The sequence below is a fragment of the Bos indicus genome, chromosome 3, assembly GCF_029378745.1.
Source record: "Bos indicus isolate NIAB-ARS_2022 breed Sahiwal x Tharparkar chromosome 3, NIAB-ARS_B.indTharparkar_mat_pri_1.0, whole genome shotgun sequence".
Lineage (NCBI taxonomy): Eukaryota > Metazoa > Chordata > Mammalia > Artiodactyla > Bovidae > Bos > Bos indicus.
This window is the reverse complement of record NC_091762.1, coordinates 15,916,409-15,937,544: the sequence shown is the minus strand read 5'-3', so window position 1 is coordinate 15,937,544 and position 21,136 is coordinate 15,916,409. Positions and strand designations below refer to the sequence as shown.

Genomic DNA, 21,136 nt, shown 5'->3' with positions numbered 1-21,136 from the left:
AGTAGGTCAATAAGTATTAGTCGAAACTTAAATATTTGAAGGAAGGGGGGAAAATTTTGAAATGTGTCAAGCAGGTAGACACTTCCATCCTGAGCTTCCAAATACATGACAACTAATAAACAATCAAAATAACAGCCATAGGATTTCCCTGGTGGTCCAGGGGTTAAGACCATGCTTCCACTGCAGGGGGCACAGGTTCGATTCTTGATCAGGGTCCCATATGCCCGACAGAACAGCCGAAACACAAATAAATAAAAAGCATAATTTATGGCCCCAAACTGGAACATTTCAAATGTCTATCAATCAGAGAACATTTCAGATGTCTATCAATCAGAGATGCATAAACAAACTGGTATCTCCATACAATTGAACATCATTCTGTAATTAACTATCTACATATAAAAAGATAAAATAACAGCCAGCATCTGCTGTGTGCTTAGCATGGCCAGGCACTGGTGTGATGGCTTTAGATCTCAGGACAATCCCAGGGAGGCTCTGTGGCTTGCTCACCATCCCCAAGTGAGGATGAAGTGGAGATCAGATTCTAACCCAGGCAGAAGCCAGACCTCAGGTTCTGGGCTCTCTCCACCCAGTCTTATGACATATAGGGTGCCCACCCATCATCAGAACATCACGCTTTCCAGCCCAGCCTTCCCAGGGGGGACTAATCCCCCACCTCATGGCTCTCTGAGGAGGCCCCAGTCATGTCACCACTAAACCTCGGTCACTTACTACCATGACAGAGTATGAGCAACCTGAGGTCAGGTCTGCGGGTCTGCATCATCATTGTAAGTGCAGCCCAGACCAGGCCTGCAGTGGGGAGGTCAGGTAGAAAACACTTGTGCAAAGAAGGACCCCAAAGGTCTCAAAATAAAACTCATAAAGTCAGATTGGCCTGGGGCATTTCTCTGCGGCCCTCCAAGCTGTCACTCCCAGAAGGAAATGAAACCCAATGGCTGAGGGACACGGTGCAGCTAATACAAGGGCATCGGGTCTGAGCAGACGGTGGTTTGGTAATGGTTACTGAAGCCAGCACAATGACCGGGACACCAATTAAGAGGAAACCAGCCTCGGCTCTCCTGCCGTGCAATGCCCCGAGAGAGGACAAAAAGGTCATTTGGAAGACCACACTACCAAAATATCAAGTCAGATGGGTCATCCCTAGGGCCACAAACATAATTCCAATTAAGGAGATGGTTTCCTTTACAAGGTCTGAGCAGAGGGGAACTGGCCTATCGTGAATTCGCTACTGCGTGCCTGCTTATAATTTATCTTCCTGCCCCACTTACAATATTGGCAAAGATTCCATGCAATTCAATCAAAATTTTTATTACATACTTGCCATGTGCCAGGCCCTGTGCTAAGCGTGGGACATTCAATATACATCATGAGGTCTCTCTTAGGGCAGTCTGCGGCTGGTTGCTCCTGAAGTAGTCAAGAACGGACCCATTAGGACTTCCAACAGGAAGTAAGCACTTTACAAAAGTTTGTTGGGTGAATGAATGTCGAAAGGTTAGACTTTTGAGTTCAATACCAAGGCAGAATGAAACCAGGAGTAGGGGGTGGCATTGAGTCTCCTCCTCCCATCAGGGAGAAAGCGGGGGGAAGGGTGCCCACCAGGCACCAACAGTGCGGAGGGACCTTGATCTCCACCCCAGAACAGTTAAATCAAATCTCTGCAGGTGAGGCCTGGACACTGATATTTCCAAGAACATTTCAGTGATTCAAATGTGCAGGCCGGAGATGAGAACTGCTCCTCTAGGGGCACAAGAAAGAAGCCCAGAAGGCTGGGGCTGCCATCACTGTCTTGAGGAAATGCTGTTGAACAATCATATGCATAAGCAATGGCATTCCTTAGAGTTAAAAGGAAATGTAAAAGCCATCTAGTTAAATGGCTCATGACTCTCCTAAACAGCTCATGAATCTCTGTAAGATTCCTGGCATATAGTCATTCAGTCTCTGCTTGATTGCCTCCAGGAATGGGGAACTCACGTCCTATCAAGGCAGCCTATTCTGTCGGAAAGGCTCTGACCTTTTCACAGACCTGGCTTCAGCTTTCTCAGGTTCTTAGCCCCCAGTAAAGCTAAACAAACAAATGCCTCTGTAAAGCCTCACTCTGATCTTGGTATCATCTGTGCCTATGCAAAAGTCCTCAATAAGCGAGCCCCTCCCCAAGGCAAATACCAATAAAAATACAAGTACCAGACCTGGAGGCACCCCTGGAAATCAACTTGTCCCCACCTTCATTTTACATGAGGACACTGAGGCCCAGTGAGGTCAGCTCAGCCCCTATCAAACACCAGCCTGTGTTGAAGGAAAGCTTAGAAGCTGGTTTGGGGACTCCCAGGCTTAGGCTCACAAGGTAGCTATCCCTGCCACCCTCCCCCATCTCTGAAGATATAAGAGCTCTAAACTTATCTGTCTTCCAAAAGCCTAGATTCCTACCCTGGAAGTCACCTCCAAACCTCTCACCTAGCCACTTTATTTCCTTCTCCCATAAACAATCTGCTCCTGATTACCTTTCATCCTCCTCTGCTTGTGGAATCTGAGTGCTCTTGGCCAGTCAGCAATTACATCACTCTTATGGTGTCACAAAGCCCCATACAACCTTCTCCAGCTTTGATGAACGCACACCTGTCACTACGCATCTCATTCTGAAGGCCCCGATCCCCGCCTTCATCTCGGGAGAAGCACACACCGAAGGCCTCTTGTCCTAGTCCCAACATGCATCCTGGCAGCTGGGAGTCCCCCACTACAGAGAACCACTTCAACCACTTCACTCCCGCAGCCGTGGCAGAGCCCTACCAGAAGCCTGCTTGGTTTGCCATCACTGTGAGAGGGCTTCTCCTTGCAAGTATCCAGTGCCGCCCTCACCGAGACCATCATCCCCACAGTTCCTCCAGGTGGCAGGAGACCCCTTTTCTTAATGTTCTAGAATGTTGGAGACAACTGCTTTCTGGATGGCTTGCTTTGAAGTAATTTTTTTTCCCTCTTATTAAAACCTATGTGGCCCCCAAACCAAGAAAACAACAGGAATCACTTTGCTCTGCAGAAGCTTGTGAGTACATACTGGGTTCCCAGCAAGAATCAAACCAGACCAGGCCAGGTCTGACCCAGGCCTGGGCTTCTCTCTCCCCATCCAGCCCCAGGACATGCACCAGACTCCTGGAGCCTCTGCAAGAGCTGTGGTCAACCAGTTTACCCAATGAGCTGGGTAAGCGCCTCTTCAGATGGGTAGTCTTTAAAATAAGAATTCCTACCACCTGCAGCCACAGACTACCCCAACCCTCATCTTTCAGCCTCATCACCCCCGACAGTTCTCTTCCTTCTTTTCACCCTTCAGCCCCTGCCTCTGTCTGCAACCAGAGGCTGCTGCAGTAGCAGAAGCAACACCATGATCCCACCGACACCTTCCAACTTCATCAGAGGCTTCCGCAGCACAATTCTCTGCCCACTCCCAGCCTGGTACCCAGATGCAAGCCCACTTCCATCCCCACACGCGGCACAGTCAACCCCTGAGCCTGGCAATGTTTGGGCCAAGTGAAATTTTTAAGATGCCCAGAAATCACATATGGTGAGAAAAACAACCGCCTGGCAGGCTGCACAGACATCGCTGAAGGCTGGAGCTTCCCGGATAAGGAGCAGCCTTGTCCCGTGTTTCCCCTGCCACATTTCCAGGCTTCCCGGAGCAGCAGCCCAAGGACAGCGTCATCCTCCTTCCACTTCCACACCCAAGCTCTTGCCAATAAACGTGAGACAGCAAGTCCTCCACTCAACGCACAGACTCAGCGGGAAGGGGCCCCCTCAGCTGTCTAGTCTAACTGCCCCACTTTATAGGCAAGGAAATGGGGGTCCAGCGAGGGGCTCTGTCCCCAGTCAAGGCCCCACACCAGGTAACAGAAAAGGCTTATCTTGCCCTAAGTCTTCTGAGGGCTGGGCTGGTATTTTTGCCACGTCCCCATCCTGCTTGCCCATCAGCCACACACCCCTGCAAGGGGTGGGACCCCTCTCTGATTCCTCTCCCACCCCTCTGCACATACTCAGCTCATGTTTGGGGAAGGGACATTTATTTCTTCTATGGCTCATTCAAGGGCAAATCAGGAGAAATAATAATCACCTAGTCCAGGTTCTCTATCTTCTTGCTTAAAACTCGAAAAGCTTAAACATAAATAAAGGGAAATGGTCTGGAAAAATAACCAGTTGGCATGGAACAATTGGCATTTCAGAGCTGCATAAGAAGTGGAAATACTGTTTTTCAGAAATTCAGCACAGCCATGAGTTGTTAACTCCTAGGCGCTTGGCACAGGCTTTTCAATTGTTTGGATGTGATGGACGATGTTGATAGAAGTGGTGGAGACCAAACACGGGCTATTAATAGGCCGGATGTGGCATTTTTATCACACTCACTAGCTCACCAGCACCAAACTGTTGCCAACCTGCCTACCTTTGGCTCTGAGCTGCCATCAATTCCAGCAACAGGGCACCCTAGGAGCCGTAACTCCTACTCATGTCCGAGCAAGCTTATCCTTGAGCCTAAATGGCCAAGGCAGCCAGCCAACATGGGCTGCTTGTGTGTTCAGAACTTCCAGGGAACCACAAGGCCCTGAAGCTTCCCTGGATGAGCCCCCGCCCCACACAGTGGATACAGGAGATAGTCAGAGCTTAGGGGAGTCAGGAAGCTCTCAATTCCCCTCTGTACTTCTCTTATCCACCTCCTCCCTGCAAAAGCTTGAAGCAGCCCTGATTTCAAGGCTGGAGTACATCCATTCTACCTGGTCCAAGTCAGAACTGATTCAAGGTAGAAGGATCCCGATGGTGCCCTAAAGCAGGGGTCCCCCACCTCCAGGATCTACTGCCTGGTGACCTGAGGTGGAGCTGATGTAATAATAGAGGTCAAGTGCACAGTACACGTAACGTGCTTGAATCATCCCGAAACCATCCCCCGACCCCTGGTCCCTGGAAGAAACTGTCTTCCGTCAAACTGGTCCCTGGTGCTGAAAAGGTTGGGGACTGCTGCTGTAAAGGGTACTGCTGCTGGGAATTCTCTCCAGATTCTAACTCCGCAAGGATTCACTGAGTACCGATGGCATGTCAGTCTCCAAGGCCACACGTTTTCATACAGGGTCTCACTTAATCCTTATGACAAGGAATTATTGTCCCCATTTGAGAAAGGAGGAAACTGGGGTCCACAGCGATCTCACAAATATCTGAGATCGTGTGATTAGTGAGGGGCGGAGTCTTCTGATTCTGAGCTCAGGACTGGAGAAGACCTGAGCAAAGTCCCTGTTGGCATCAGTGCCCTGCACGCCCCATGGGTGTGGTCACTCTACTCTTCTGAAGCCCAAGCTGCAAGGTCTCTCCGTCTGAGCACCATGTGTCTCCCCAGCCCCAGAGCTTCCTGATCCTGGCCAGCTGTCCTCTACCCGCATGCGCTCAGCCACCGGGCAGGCCAGGCCAAAGATCCCAACTGGACTGCTTTAGCTCCAGCACTATCTTTGTGCTCACTCACAGTCATGTCCAACTCTCTGCGACCCCATGAACCAGGCACCTCTGTCCGTCCACCAGGCACCTCTGTCCGTGGGATTTTCCAGGCAAGAATATTCAAGTGCGTTCATTCTATCTTTGGTATCCATCAAATGAGTAAAAAATCCTTTCTTCCTTCCACAGTTATTGTGAAGACCAAATCGTGATTGTGGAAATGCTCTGCCACCTAAGAGTTCCCCGAAGCTTGAAACTGTCTGCACACACAGGGGCCATATATATGCAGGTTTTCTCTGGGGAGGCCGGTTTATGCCTATTGTCTGGAATAGTTATGGATAGGAATAGCAATTATTAATGTCTTGCTCTCAAAAACATCCCTATTTAGTGAATTGCACGATTACATACGTAGCACTTGCTGCCACAGGGTCTCAGAGAATTGGGGGCCCCTCCCTGCCGTCCTGCTTCCATGTCTCCCAGCTCCCCCACCCACCTTGTCCAGTGGCAGCAGTTGGGCTCAGTGCTGCTGTTAGCAGACCCTTGGCCAGGGTCCCTGCTCCCAGGCTCATAGACAGGCATCATTTTTCTAGATCAAAGCAATTATTCGTAGATAGTTTTCAGCAGGGCAGTGTCAGTGTCACAGTGCATGGATTAATTGCAATTATATGTCACTCCTTTCAGGTCTATTCTATCAATTATGGCCAATCTCAATCATGAGCCTAGCTGCCTTAACCCTCTGTGGCTTGAATTACCAGCACAGAAGAGGCTACAACCATGGAGAAGGCTGAATACCAGAATATATTTGCTATTGAATCATAGTGTCATGGGTGTCAGTTTAGGGCTTCTCCATTTACAAAGCACGTTCTTGCAGTTTCCTATTGGATATCCGGGAGATACGGACAGTCACTCCCATCTCATAGATGGGAAAACTGAGGCTCAGAGTATTTAAGCAATTACCCAAGGTCACCCAGCTAGGAAGCCCAATTCTCCTACTAATAACCTTGTGTTGCCAAAACATTGTTTTGTTTAGCAATCAATGAGCGTGACCTGCACCGGAGCCCTCCAGAATGTGACCCCTGGGCTTCAGTAGTCTGACCTGGCCTCACGCTGAGGCGTTCGGGACAGCCTCTGCAGGCAGCTGGAGCAGGCCTGCCAAGAAGCCTGTCCAACGAGTCACATGCTGCAGGCCCACTCTGCAGACTCACACTGTACCTGAAGCAATTCAAGTGACCTTACCATCAGAAAGAAAAAGAAATGCCAAGAAAAAAATGTCCACATCAGAAAAATATCCAAACACGGAGACCCAGAACCTTCCTTCTTCCACTAGGCAGCGGGTGGAGTTGCTGGAAGATACCTCTTGCTAGTAGGGGAATGGCAGGACGCCCACAGGCCTCAGACACCTAAGGGCATCTCAGTGTTGAGATGGGAGAAGCCAGACAAACACTGCCTTCTACTTCCAGGGTGTGTATTTGGGCTCCTGCCGGAATCTACTCTGCCCTGCACTGGTTACAGCATGCTAGTTCAATGATCTCTAAGACCCCCCCACCCCAGTGCAAAGCCCCATTTTACAGATAGGGGAACTGAGGCCCCAAGCTGGAAATCCCTGCCTGTGACCCAGCTTGCCAGCGCTGAGCTGAGAGGGGGCGGGGTGGGGGCTGTTCCCCCTTGCTGGGTTCTTGCTGCCCATGGCCATGAGCTGCCTCAAGGAACTGGAGGGCTGTCTGCAGCATCTCTCATGGGAAAGTTTGCTGCTTCCTTTCTTCCATCTCTCTATTTCTTCTGCCCTCATCTCACTCTCCTCACTCACATTTCTTTCCTCTTGCACTATTTCTATTTCCCTGTTTTCCAGAAACAGGGTTTAAGACTGTCGGCTAGAGTTCTAGGTCTGCATGGAACTCACTGTGCTGGAGCCCCCAGGCTCTCACTGAATGGTCACTCCATACTCTGGGCTGCTTCATGGCAGGGCCTGGGTCCTATTTGTCTCTCTGTCCTCATTACTTCACACAGGGCCTGGCACATAGTAATGGATGCTCAATAAATACTCAAATGAGTGAATGAATGAATAGAATGAATGAAAGACCATGTCAAATTCCCTAGCAGAATCAAGCAAAATGATGCCATTGCAGGTCTGATCATTCAGGTAGTAAATAGCACTTAGAAATGGGGGGCGGGGGGATGGAATCTGACTCACTTTTAATTTCCTCATTCCACTAACTAAACAGATATTTATTTGTTTAGAACCCATGGTTTAAACCTTTAAATGTAACAGCTGTGATCAGAGACCTAAGAAAACAGAAGCCCCAGCCAAGCTCTTCTCCCAGCTCCTCACCCTGGAGAAGTTCTAGGACCAGGAGTAATAACCCTGCAAACGTAGTGGAACAAATGATGCTTGTGAGGAAAACCTGTCTTTCCAGCGCAGAAGTGGCTCAGGGGTCCCTAGCCAGGAAGATCGAATGCTGGTGCTCCCAGACAACCACTGAGGTTGATGACTTGCTAAGCTTTTAAAACCTCCGTCAGAGCAAAGGGAAAAGATTACACAGGCCAAAGGCACTGACATCTCTCCACGCAGATGTCCTGGCTTCCGGGCGGGGACTCTGAATCAGCTGCCTCTTGTCACTTAGGGCCAGGTGGACGGGCGGCGGGAGGTGGGGGGCGGGAGGGGAAGGTTAGGAGGGAGGAGGGGGGATGGTTAGGCCCAGGGGAATGAATTGCTTCATTGAGGAAACCCAGCTGGGCCCAGGACTGTGAGCCATGGGGAGCCAGGTGGGCTAGGGCGGGGGGAGAGAAGCTGCTCCTGCAGGGGTGGAAAAGGCCAGGCGGCCAGTGAGCTCTGGGGGTCAGGAGGACATGTTCTTCCTGAAGAACTCGCCCCTCTCCCTCCAGCTGCCACCAGCTGCTGAGCATGGTGGGACAGCCAGGAGACATGGGTCAGGCGGCCAGAGCTGGATGGACAAGCCCAGAACAGAAGGTGCGAGCACCAAAACGAGACAAGGTCTTGGGTGCAGAGAACGTCAGGGTTCAGACAGGTCTTGGCGTCTTCTCTTGATGTGAAGAGCTGACTCACTGGAAAAGACCCTGATGTTGGGAAAGATGGAGGGCAGGAGGAGAAGGTGGCGACAGAGGATGAGATGGCTGGATGGCATCACCAACTCAACGGACACGAGTTTGAGCAAGCTCCGGGAGATAGTGAAGGACAGAGAAGCCTGGTGTGCTGCAGTCCATGGGGTCACAAAGAGTCAGACACGACTGAGTGACTGAACAACAACAATATCTTACAAACCAGAACACTGAGGCCAGACCTGGCTGAGGTCAATCAGCTGCTAGGTCGAGAACTAGAGTTTAGCTCCCTAGACTCCCTACTCCAGGGCTCCTTTTGCTACACCATATAGATTCCACAGCAGTTAATATAAAACACAAATTGTGCTGAATGGGAGAAAATATTTCAAATGATATGACTGATAAAGAGTTAAAATACAACATATAGAAACAGTTCATACAACTTAACATCAAAAAAACAATTCTATCAAAAAATGGGCAGAACTGAGTAGACGTTTTTCCAAAGAGGAAATGCAGATGGCCAACAGATACATGAAAAGATGCCCGACATCCCTAATCATCAGGGAAAAGCAAATCAAAACCACAATGAGATTTTCACCTCATACTTGTCAGAATGGCAGAAGGTCTGCAAATAACAAATGTTGGTGAGGATGTGGAGAAAAGGGAAACTCTGTACACTGTTGGCAGGAAAGTGAATTGGTACAGCCACTGTGAAGAACAGTATGAAGAAGTTTTCTTAAAAAACTAAAAATAGAACTACTATATGACCCAGCAACTCCACTCCTGAGCGTATGTCTGAAAAAAACACTAATTCAGAAAGATACATGCAACCAATGTTCACAGCAGCATTATTTACAATAGCCAAGGTATGGTAGCAACCTAAGTGTCCATCATCAGATGAATGCATAAAGAACATGTGGTACAAATATATAATGGAATGCTGCTGCTGCTGCTACTGCTAAGTTGCTTCAGTCGTGTCTGACTCTGTGCGACCCTATAGACAGCAGCCCACCAGGCTCCCTTGTCCCTGGGATTCTCCAGGCAAGAACACTGGAGTGGGTTGCCTTTTCCTTCTGCAATGCATGAAAATGAAAAGTGAAAGTGAAGTCACTCAGTTGTGTCTGACTCCTAGTGACCCCATGGACTGCAGCCCACCAGGCTCCTCCGTCTATGGGGTTCTCCAGGCAAGAGAACTGAAGTGGGGTGCCATTGCCTTCTCCAACTACTCAGCCATAAAAAAGTGAGACTTCACCATCTGCAGCAATATGGATGGACTTGGAGGATATTATGCTCAGTGAAATCAGTCAGGCAGAAAAAAACAAGTACTGTATAATATCACTTACATGTGGAATCTAAAAAAGTACAACTAGTGAATACAGCATAAAAGAAGCAGATTCACAAATATAGAGAACAAACTAGTGGTAACCAGTGGAGAGAGGGAAAAGGGAAGGGCAGTATGGGGAAAGAGGATTAAGTTACAAGCTGCTATGTATAAAATAAGCTACAAAGATACATTGTACAAAGTGGAGGATATAGCCAATAGTTATAATAACTATAACTGAGGCATAACCTTTAAAAATTGTGAATCACTCTATTGCACACCTGTAACTTACATAACATTATACATCAACTATACTTCAATAATAAAATTTTTTTAAAAGAAGGACATTTTTTAAAAACACACAAATTGGGACACACGTCTGCCTAAATCCCTTCTGTGGCTCCCCACAGGCTCTAGGATAGAGATGAACCCCTTAAGCAAGGCACCTGGACTATCTGATCATTGCCTACCTCTCCGTCCCATCACACCAGAGACACCAGCCACACTGAATCTCGAGTTACACTTCAAAATGTTCTGCACTCTCACATCTCTGGGCCTTTGCACACGCTTCCGGGACCAGGAGTGACTCTTCCTCTCTCAGCCTGTCTCATTCCTCGTCAACCCAGACCCAAGGGCGCGCTCACTACTCCCACTCACTGCCCCACTCTCCTGAGCCACCGCCTCTTCTGTGTTCTCTGCTGGACATCAGGCCTCTCTGGGAGACAATCTAAGTGCACTAAGTATCTGCTTACCAGGCTGTGAGCGCTGTGAGTGGGAACCAAGTCTTTTTCATCCTCTAGTTTCTCCCCGACCCCCAGCACCTAGCATAGTGCCCAGTATGTGAGAAAAGCTCCATTAATGTTTGCAGAATTAACTATCAAATTAAGGCGTGAGTGAACCCCTGGGCAGCATTGACAGCGCCTTGTTTATGCTCCTTGTGAAGCTACTTAACTTCCAGAAGGGCCAGCCGCACTCAGAATACTCATTAACCCCCAGCTTTCTCTCTGATCTCCCTTTCTCCCCATGTGGGAGGGTGGTGGGGTCTCACCACAACCAAAAGTCATGTGAGATTGTATCTCTGTGGGGAACACAGCCCCTGAGATCCAGGGGCCCTAAGTGATGCTTCCAGCTGATGCGAACAAAAGTCACTGAAGAGCAATGGCAAAGCAACTGCCCAGTTGCTGAGTTCACTTACCCATGAACTGAGCACGTCAACACACGGCCACTGCTGTCAAGGACTGTGCAATTAGCAGCCCCTGGCAGCAGGACCCAGCTGTGTGGCACCGCCCCCATCCTGGCTGCAAATCTCTGGGTACCTGACCTGCAGGTGGAATGGATCCCAGAGCCCAAAGGAGCAGTGAGTCCCCAGAAGACCCCTCAGGGGCTCTAAGTGATGTGGCTTGATAAACCATTTGCCTCCCAAATTCTATTGTCCCTACCCAGAGCATGAACGGCATACTACACCTGGTTTACATCTCCTGAGCACCACCAACTGGTAGGGAAGGAAGGTGCCCAATGTGGAGAGATGACAGTGGGGACCTGGCCTGGGGCCAGGGGCAGGGAAATCCACAGAGTGGACAGTCCACACTCAGGTGACCCCAGGGCTGAGCCGGACACAGAGACTGCTCCACATGGAGGGTGGCCAGGCTTGAACAGCAGCCCGGTTCTCACCTCCCACGTGGCTGGGGCACACCCAGCCAGGAGAACATCCGAGCCTTTCAAAGCAGCCCCTAGTCTCCCCAAAGAGCATCTCAGGGGGCTCTGGTCACCAGTGGAAGCATTTTGAATGGTGGAGCGCAAAGGCAAACACAGATGGGACAAGGTGCTGGGAGCCACATACCAGAGCTGCCTTAATAGCTGCAAATGTCTCCAAGGACATCCAGGTGGGCAGGGAGAGAGGCGGGCAGGCAGAGGCCACCACAAGCCAGAGGGAAGGGTGCCCAGGGAGCCAGGGATTTCTAAGACTCCACCTGGGAACCTGGTAGGCAAGGCGCTGGAAATTGTACTTCTTCTTCTGGTCTATTTGTCTCTTGTAATTTATCTAGTACTTTCCAAAAGGTCGCAGGGTGGCAATTTCAATATTGTAAAATTTGTAGAGATGCTCTCAAAGAAATGTACAAATTTCACAGGTTTACCCTGGCTTAAAGAGAATCTCTTTTATTAAAAGCGTCTATTCTGAGCGCACTTTGGACAGATTTGGCGACCGATTGGTTAGCGATCCAAAAGGCCGTGTGCTATTAAAAGACTCACTGTGTTTTTTGTGGGTGGTAAAAAGAAATAGAAATCAAAGCCGTGTGCCAAGGTACGGTTTGTGGATGGAGGAGAGAGTGGTGTGTGTGTGTGATCACAAAACGCTTCGTTGCCTTGCAGCTCCGAAGCAGGAAGCCGGGTAAGAAACGCTGATTAAAAGCAGAAGGGCGCACGTCCTGCGAAGGCTCGCCACCTCCTGAAATTTCACAGGACCCCTTCTCACTTCTCTGTCTCAGCTTCTCATTAGCTAAACTCAATCTTTGTCATTTAGAGGAAAATAAACAGGGAGCCATCGCCTGAGGGGAGAAAATAGTTCCTATATTGGAACAAAAACGGCTTCTACAAGCAAACACCTTTTTCCTCAGCCCCAGTCAGAATTCTCTATTTCTCTCCAAATAGCAGAGCCATTTCCTTCCTGTCAGCCCCGGTGATGCACAACTTCCTGTCAGAATAGCTGAGGAATCCAGGGAAATGTGTCTTCCTTCACAGCCTCCACCTCAGGTCTGCTGAGCCTCCAAATGTGCCCAGGGGCAGAGTCAGGGGATCGAGGAAGAGGCCTCTCCCCGACCCTGTCCCCACCGACACCCTCCCCTGAGCCCACCCCCACCCACAGCAGACCACCACATTCAGATTTAAGTGTCCCACATGCCAGCTTCCTGGGCCTCTGTCTCCCAGAGGCCTGTGTGGGGACCAGCCTTTCCATCCCCTAAGTCACCAGGGAGGTTCATGGAGGCCGGGTCAGGTACTATCAACCCCCAGCTCCTTCTGGATCCCCTCTCAGGCATCCTAGTCTGATCACGAACTGTCTGGAGACTGTCGGGGAGACAGGGGTCTGCCCCAGGGCTGCAGAGACAGTGACGGGGGGAAGGGACGGGTTTTTCTAGTAACCAAGGGCCACTGCCAGCCATGCAGGGCCAGCGCTCAGGGCAGACTCAGTATGGAGTAGAAATGAGAACCCTCCTTCTCCCTTAGATCCCACGGTAAATGGAGTAAGAGGCAGGAGATGGAATTAAAAAATAATCACCTCCATTTATCAAGTCTTTCCCATGTGTTTTCATCACCTCTTTTAATCCTCCTCTCTACGAGGAGTGGTTTCCAACTTTGCAGCCCAGTATCAACTGGGGAGTTTTTGAAACTACTGATTTTCAAAAGCAGTAGTTGGTGACACCCCAAACCAACAAAATCAGAAGGTCCAAAGCTGGAAATCAGATATGGTGAGCTACAGTCCATGGGGTCACTAAGAGTCAGACACGACTGAGCGGCAAAGCATACAGCATTATTTAAAGATCCCCAAGGGTTTCCCTGGTGGTCAGTGGCAAAAATCCACCTGAGATGCCAGAGACACAGGTTTGATCCCTGGGTCAGGAAGACCCTCTAGAGAAGGAAACAGTATTCTCGCCTGGGAAATCCCATGGACAGAGGAGCCTGGCGGGCTACAATCCATGGGGTCGCAAGAGTTAGACATGACGTAGTCACTAAACGACGACAAAGATCCCCAGGTGACTCCAAAATGCAGCAAAGTTTAGGAACCATGAAGGTACTATTACCTCCATTTTCTTTTTTTTAATTTTAAATTAATGTTTTACTTGAAGAATAATTGCTGAACAGAATGTTGTTGGTTCAGAAGTCCCTAATTTCTTAACAAGGGAAATTGACACTCAAAAATATCAATTCCCTTTCTGAACCAAATGGTTCAGAAACCCCCATTTTCTTAATGAGGTAAATTGACACTCAAAAAAATGTATCATACAGCTTATAGGTGACGGAGTCAGGATTCCAGCTCACACCCCTGTGATCCAACACGGAGTCCAGACTTCCTGCAGCAAGTCTTTCAGATCTACCTACCATGTCCTGCTCTCCTGCTCAAGAGTATCCCCCAGCCCCCGGCAGGAGCAAAGATACCAGGGGCAGGCGGGGCTGGAGAGAGCGGGCTGAGTGTGTGTGAGGAACCTCTCAGGGAGTAATGTGATTAGCACGTTCTGCTTCTTCTTCAGCTGACAATTAGACTCTCTCCAGAACAAAGCCCTGGCCTAAGAGCATCCCAAGAGGATGGCCAGGTGAGAGGGGAAATGGCAAGGGTTACATGTGTGTGTGCATCACACAGGACGGCGGATGCTGAGCAGGGCACGCGCAGCCAGGAGAGGGTGGGAGCCCCGCGGAGCCAGTAGGTGAGGGGAGACCTGGGAAGTCCTCAGACCCGAAAACATGGGGTTGATCTGCTTCTTCATCCGCTCAGTAAGAACTGCAAGTACTTGTTTTATCTCCATGGTTCTAGTACTTAACACAAGTCCTGGCCTACAGAGCTAGACACCTAATAAGTATGCTGAACTGAGCTGAACGCCAGCCTTTTTGGGAGCCTTCACAGGCTGCTCAGCCTTTTCAAAAGCTAGATACACCTGCCCCTTCCTCAACCAGGGCTGGTCCCTGCAGCCACCACGCAGAACATCCCCCTTACCCAGAACAGGAAGTGTCTGTGCTTTCTGGAAAAGCCAACAGCCCGGCCCCTCCCACCTTTCCACCTCCGCAGCTGGTGCCTACACCCTTTCAGTCTGGGCAGCCCCAGCTGCCCAGGCTTCCCAAGGCAGCACCCACAGGAGCCAGGCCTCCAGTTCCCCCAGCCCCAACCTCAGCCCTCATCAAAGCTGAAGTCAAAGATTAGCAAGGGCTCGGGGCGGGCGGAGGGAAAAGCAGAAGATGGAGCCCGCTTGACAGCCAGGGGACCAAACCCTTCCAAGCAATGATCAGAAAACAAGGAGGCCAGGTGAGCTCTCCTCTCCAGAGGCCTCCTCACCCTCACTTCCCAGAGAGCCAGAAAAAAAGGCACTTGGCGGCGGTTACAATTCCAGACGGCACTTAACGAAGTCCATGACCTCTGAGAGACAGAACAGTTTGGAGAAATAATGACCCGGGGGACTTCCCGGGGAAAGCTGTCTGTACACGGAGGGGCTGCTGTGAGATTTAATGAAGCCAGTTCCACATGAGAGGGGAGCACAGGGCGGTGTGCCCCTGCCTCGGTGACACCCCTGCGAAGGGGAGGGACGGCTGTGCAGCCAGGCGGGAGAGCGACAGACGCAGGGCCAGCAGGGGAAGGCTGAGGAACAGTCACCCTCTGGGGAAGGAGGAGAGAATGGTGTCCCCCGCTACACACAGATCTCGCTGGTGCCTTCACCCCACCCTCTCGCCTCCCCACCTCTCCTCCAGCCCCTCCATTATGCAAATCAAGTGACTACACAGATTTGCATAATTCCTGCGTTATTAGTATGTGCTCTTGTCAGGCTTTCAGACTCTATAAAGCAATTTTGCCATCTTTAATGGAGTGTGAGAGTCAAGGGGAGAGATATTTTTCTCTCCTTTTCTTACTAAACATGGAAACAGTCTCTAAACCTTAAGTTGGGGAGAGGATCAGTGAGAGAAATGAGTGACCCCCAACTGGACACATGAGCAAACACGTTGTTGACACTTTGACCCAGAGGGGATGAAAGGCGTGGGTGCCAGGTGCTGTACAGATCACCTGTCCCATCAGCCACGGCTCTTGCACAGACCATGACGTGCTCTGGTCCAGTGACTGCAGACACTACTGTTATTAGGTCATTTGGGAGTCCCGGGTGACTCAATAACAACAAAACCCCCACTCTGCACCTGCATCGCTGTCTTATATTTCACGCAGTACCCGCACTCCACTCTCTCACTCAGTCCCCACAATACGTGTGTCAGGTTGGAAGTGCCACATTTCACTCCCATTTCAGAGACGAAGGACCCAGAGAGCTAAAAGTTACTCACCTAAAATCAAACATAGGCTGTCTTTCCACCATACCAGGGAGGGCAAATAGCTTACCATTTGCCACCTTGTCATCCTTCCTTGCCCGGTATAGACATCATGAATCAATCACCGGACTCTTCCCACCAAGCTCAGACTGCACCTCAGGATCCTCCTCAACACAGCCCTTCTGGCATCCGGGACCAACTGTTCAGAGCCAACACCCAGATTACACCTGTTTGCTGTGCCTACACTACCTCCTGCCAACTCCTCAACACCCAGGCAACACTGTGATGGTGCCGTGAGTTTCTGGGAAATGCCTGTGGGCTAGGCTTAGCTTGGTTGCTCAGCCCCACAAGCCCCAGAGAGCCACACGTCAGTCCACTCACGGCTTCCGAACAGGCTCCAGCTGGAACCAGAGGCACCTGCTTTGGGAAGCAGATCCAAAAGAGGGTCCCTCATGCCCCCAAGTCCCAAAGGTCTCTGCTCTCCTCACTGCAGGGGCCCCACCAACTCAGGACCACAGAGGCCCATCTGGAGGAACACACATCTGCTTCAGATGCAGCAGGGGCCGGAAGTATCTGGTTCCAAAACAGACCGGGGCCTTGCCGATCTCTCAGAAGGGGTTCAGGGAGAAAGGCAGCCAAGCCCTGCCAGACCTCAATCTCATACACCCTGTGCCTCAGCCAGCCCCAGGAACAAGCTTTCCCCCCTTGAACATCCACTGAGCCTCCGCAGTCTGGAGAGATGCTCCCACCATCCTTCCCCATGGGCCCCTCCCTCAACCCTGCAAGGAAACCTGTTCAGTCATGGTCATTAAACCCTAGAAGCGCTCATTTTTGACTCTCATGCACATCCTTGTTCTGCCAGGTGGAGAACCATGAATCCCAGTGTGTCTCCTGCCTTCTCCAAACCCCTCCAGCTCCCCCAGCCCCCAGGGCAGCTCCGACTCCTCCCCTCCCCAGTTAAAGGACCAGTCCCTCCTTGGAGGACGGGCAGCAGCTCGCCAGTCCCACAGAGCGGGATGGCACAGCACCCACACCAGCTAGCACCAGCCGCCCTGGCTGGGAGCCTTTCCTTCTGGAGCCCACGGGGCTCAGCGCTGGCCTCCTGCTGGGCCCGAGGGAGATGGAACACATCCTCTCCGTGCCCACAACCAAAGGGCCTGGACAATGCCTCCCCAGCCTGAGCTCACAGTGGGCACCTCCACTGCCCACATCTCCCCACCCGCTTCTCCTCTCACTTCCTGGCGAGGTCTCCTGGGCCCCAAATCCACGCTGCCACTGCCACCATAAACGCCTTACTCCCCAGATCACCTCTGCTTCCTCGCCAGGGCTCTGTGAGCTCCTCTCCTGCCACTCACAGCTCTGAGGCTCTTTTCTGGAGGACCACTAGGCAGGGCGTCCCAGGGGGGTGGCGGGGGGAAGCGGGGAACAGCCTCTGGCCCTAGATGGGGAGGAGCTGATCACCAACCTTATTAAGAGCACACGTGCGGTGGTAATAAAATGACTTCTAGTTGGTTTTATTTATTCTTATTTTTTTACATTCTCCACACAGCATACCCCCTCATCGTGGGCACAGGAGCAGATGGCTCTCCCGCAGTCCCTCCCAGGCCGTGGTCCGCCACTGTCCTAAGGTGGCTGCAGCCAGTGTCTACAGAGCTGGCTCACATTTCAGAAGAGGAATCCATGACCTGCAGCCGGGGCAGCAAGAACACTCACCTTCAGAAGGCCGCCTGCTCTCTGCACTGTCGCAGCTGGGGAAATAAAGGCATTTGGGGAGCCCGCTTTGGGGGCAACTTTGCCCTAACTGCCTACCATGCTTCCTGAAGGAGGAATGCACACTCCTGGGTAATCTACATGCTTCCTTGGTGCCATTTATCCCTATAGATCCATCGCCACGTGGTGAGGTGGGCAGAGGGTGGCCCCCAAGCCCAACCTCCTGTCCCTACCACCCACACATGGCAGTAATGAGAAAGACATCCCGGAAGCAAGTGGCAAAGCCAGGAGTTGAGCTGGGATCGAGCCCACCCCCTCGATATCCACCCTACTCCCTGGCCTCTCCTCAGGGCCACCCCTCAACATCCCTTCCTGCCTCCTGCACAGGCTTGCCTTCATTCGTTCACCAAATGTTTGCTGAGAGCTCCAATGAGCCAGGCACCTCGGAAGGTTTCCCCAGACCTCAGTTCATGGATCCTCCCACAATCACCCCCACATCATGGATGAGGATGCTGACCCCCCACGCTGAAAGCCCACACTCCTGCCCAGGTCACCCTGACAGGGAAGGGGCAAAGCCGGGGCAGGTATCAGATCACTGATCCCAAACGCAGGGCTCCTCCTCTCTGGAGCCTGCGCTGGGCCAAGACCCAGCAGGACCCTGGGCAGAGGTGGAGCCAGTCTCTGGGAGGGAGGCGCTGAGGACCGAGGCCAGGCTGACCCAGCTCCTGAGCCTCCTACTGGGACCACCTACAATGACAATGAGGTTCTGAAAAGCTGATTCCAAGCCAACTAGTAAGGGTGGTTCCTATTGGAAGACCCCCAGCATCACCCAATTCCTGCAGGATACCCTCTTGGGATGCCCCCGGACCAACCCTCCAAAGGCGACACCCTCAAGACAGAACTCACCGTGTCAACCACTTCCCAGGACTCCATCTCCATCACAGGCCACAGGGCCCTGCTCTCCCCGCCCCGTCACAGTCTGTCACTGTGTCTTGTAAATTGAAATCGTGGCCATGTACTAAGAACTTTACACCTGCGTCCTTATTAATCCTCTCTCACAACACCCCGGGGGCTGAGAACCGTGACCCCCATTTCACACTTGCACGGGCTGAGGTTCAGGGAGACCGGGCAGCTTGCCCACGAGCACAGCCTGTCAGCACCCGCGCTGTGATGTGAGCCCAAGCAGAGCTGGCCGCAGCCCGCTGCCGTGATTCCTCCCCTGTCTTTGAAAACGAGCAGGAAGAGGGTGTGTTCCATCTCCCTTGGGCTTGGCAGGAGGCCAGGGCTGAGCCCCGCGGGTTCCAGAAGGAAAGCCCCCCCAGCCAGGGTGGCTGGTGTGGGCATTGTGCCACCCTGCCCCCTGGGACTGGCACTCTGCTTCAAGGCTCACGGCTTCCCATCCTCCAAGAAGGCACTGGTTTTGAGCAGAGCGGTACCGTGACCCTCACACACAACATCCAGGGTGGAGAAATGCGAAGCTGCCCTGGTGGCTCAGACGGTAAGAATCTGCCTGCAAGGAGGGCAACCTGGGTTCAATCCCTGGGTTGGGAAGATCCCTTGGAGAAGAAATGGCAACCCACTCCAGCATTCTTGCCTGGAGAATCCCATGGACAGAGGAGCCTGGGGGGCTACAGTCTGGGGGGTTCCAGAGAGTTGGACACGACTGAGCGACTGACACTAAGGATACTCTGTGAACGCCCTTGGCCTCTATAAAGCCCTGCCTCCTCCCCATCTTTGCCTTCAGCCTGGTTCAAGCCCTCACCTCCTCTTCTGTAGAACTACTGCAATAACCTTCTAACCAGCCTCCCAGTTTCAAGCTTCCTCCTTTTAGAAACAACCCATCCTCTCCTGGGGCTTGATCATGCCCCCTCTCTGCTCAGACCCCTTCCATGGCTCCCCGTGTCTTCAGAGAGAAGTGCAGCCTCTTCGGCCTGGTGCTCGGCCTGGTGTGTGAGCCCCATCGGCAGCTTCCACGCCCCTCTCCAGTGCTCTCTTCCCAGCACTTCCAGGAAAACCGACCTCCTTTGTCCCTCGCTGAGAACACCGGGCACTCTCCCACTTTGGGCCTCTGCCCACACCAGCTCGGAACGCTCTTTCCCTTTTGCCTCATGAAGCCCTCCCTACGTATGAAGCGTGCACCCCCACTTCCTCTAAGACACCCCCAGATGTGAGGGGCTCCTGGTGTGCCCTCAATGTAAAGCCCCAGCTCATCAGAGCCCTTGTCACAGTCTGCCGCTCCTCAGAGCAGTGGCAGCCTGGCCATCCAGCCACCCGCCGCAAGCACATTCTGTCCATCTCTTTGTCCCCCAGCATTTCTGGGGCCTATGCTTGGCACAGAACGGGCCTCGGGGAAAGTCTGTCAGAACACCCTCAGAGAGTCCACTCATCAATGTGGACCCTCCCGGTCAGCAGGGCCTGTCTTCCCCTGCGGTCAGTCTTGAGCTCAGAACAGTCTTCCAAGGGGGCTACCAGGGGATCCTGGCCCACTCACCCCAAAGGGATTCTAGCCATGCCCAGGCTGGCACACTCAGCTGACTCTCCCCTGCCAGGGAATCTGCCACTCAAGCGGCTCTGTCTCCCACTCACACGGCACAGAGACAATAACCCTGCATCTCCCTGCAGATTCCATCTTCCCAATTCCTCCACCTGTTCGGGAACACACAAATCAAGAAGCAAGATGGAGCGGGCCTTGTGGGAACAGCCACGTGGCCCTGTAGGGGCAGAGAGGCGCTCCTGGACTCCCCTCTCCTCAAGGCCCACTCACGGAAAGGCAAATGTGGAAAGGTTCCAATCCCGGTGCCCTCGTTTGCCAGCACAGCCCAGCTGATGGAGCGCCTTCCCCATACAGGCTCCCACGGGGTCCACCCCACAGCCTCCCGTTGTGGAGACACCCCCCTCCACCCCCCCCCCCGTCCTGATTATATGTGAGGCTTGCAAGGGCGAAGGACACAGAGACCAAACAGAAGGACACACGCCACTGAGTCAGGCCTTGAACTCAGGTCTTCCGAGTCCCAGTCCAGAGTCCTGCATGACACAGGGCTGCCCCTGAGAAAAGGGTGTGGGGAGGGAGGGGCTGGAGTGGCAGGCTCCAGCTGATAAAGCAGTCTCATCCATTTGCTCATGCCTCCTCACAAGAAGCCTGTGCAAATGAGTCATCTGCAGCAGGGGTTCCCCGCCCCGTTGCTCCTGACACTGGGGCCGGGTAATTCTTTCGGGGACTGCCCTGGGTGTTGTAGGATGTTTACCAGCATCCTGGCCTCTACCCATGAGACGTCTGTAACAGCCTTCCCCTTGTCATGATGACCAAAAACGTCTGCAGACGTGGCCAAATATTCCTCTGGGGAGCAAAGCCACCCCACTCAGCAGCTTCGAGCCAAAGGCACAGAGTGAGGTCCCAACCTCATGGAGGGAGGAGGCGCCCCGCTCCTCGTCCTCACTCTCTCCCATTCAGACAGGCGCTTCCTTCTCTTTCACTCACTCTCAGTGCTAACTGGGCATCCTCAGTCCAGCACCACGACCCTCTGCACCACCTCCCTCCATTCCAAGCGCAGAGCT

The 21,136-nt window shown here is 52.2% G+C and overlaps 1 protein-coding gene across 8 annotated transcripts in view; it reads right to left on the bottom strand.

Annotated features, from left to right (window-relative positions):
• The window catches only part of KCNN3 (potassium calcium-activated channel subfamily N member 3), a 235,065-nt gene that overhangs the window by 136,964 nt on the left and 76,965 nt on the right, over nt 1-21,136 (bottom strand). Inside the window, exon 1 of one of the 8 annotated variants that reach the window (XM_070785513.1) lies at nt 15,887-16,297. The exons of 6 other annotated variants lie outside the window; for them this stretch is intronic. Coding sequence is in view for 1 of the 2 variants with exons in the window: in XM_019954347.2 (XP_019809906.1) it covers nt 15,942-15,959 (18 nt within the window). In the remaining variant the exon portion in view is untranslated. Of the gene's footprint in view, nt 1-15,886; nt 16,298-21,136 lie in introns of those variants that run through there. One more of the 8 variants, XM_019954347.2, reaches the window with a different exon arrangement.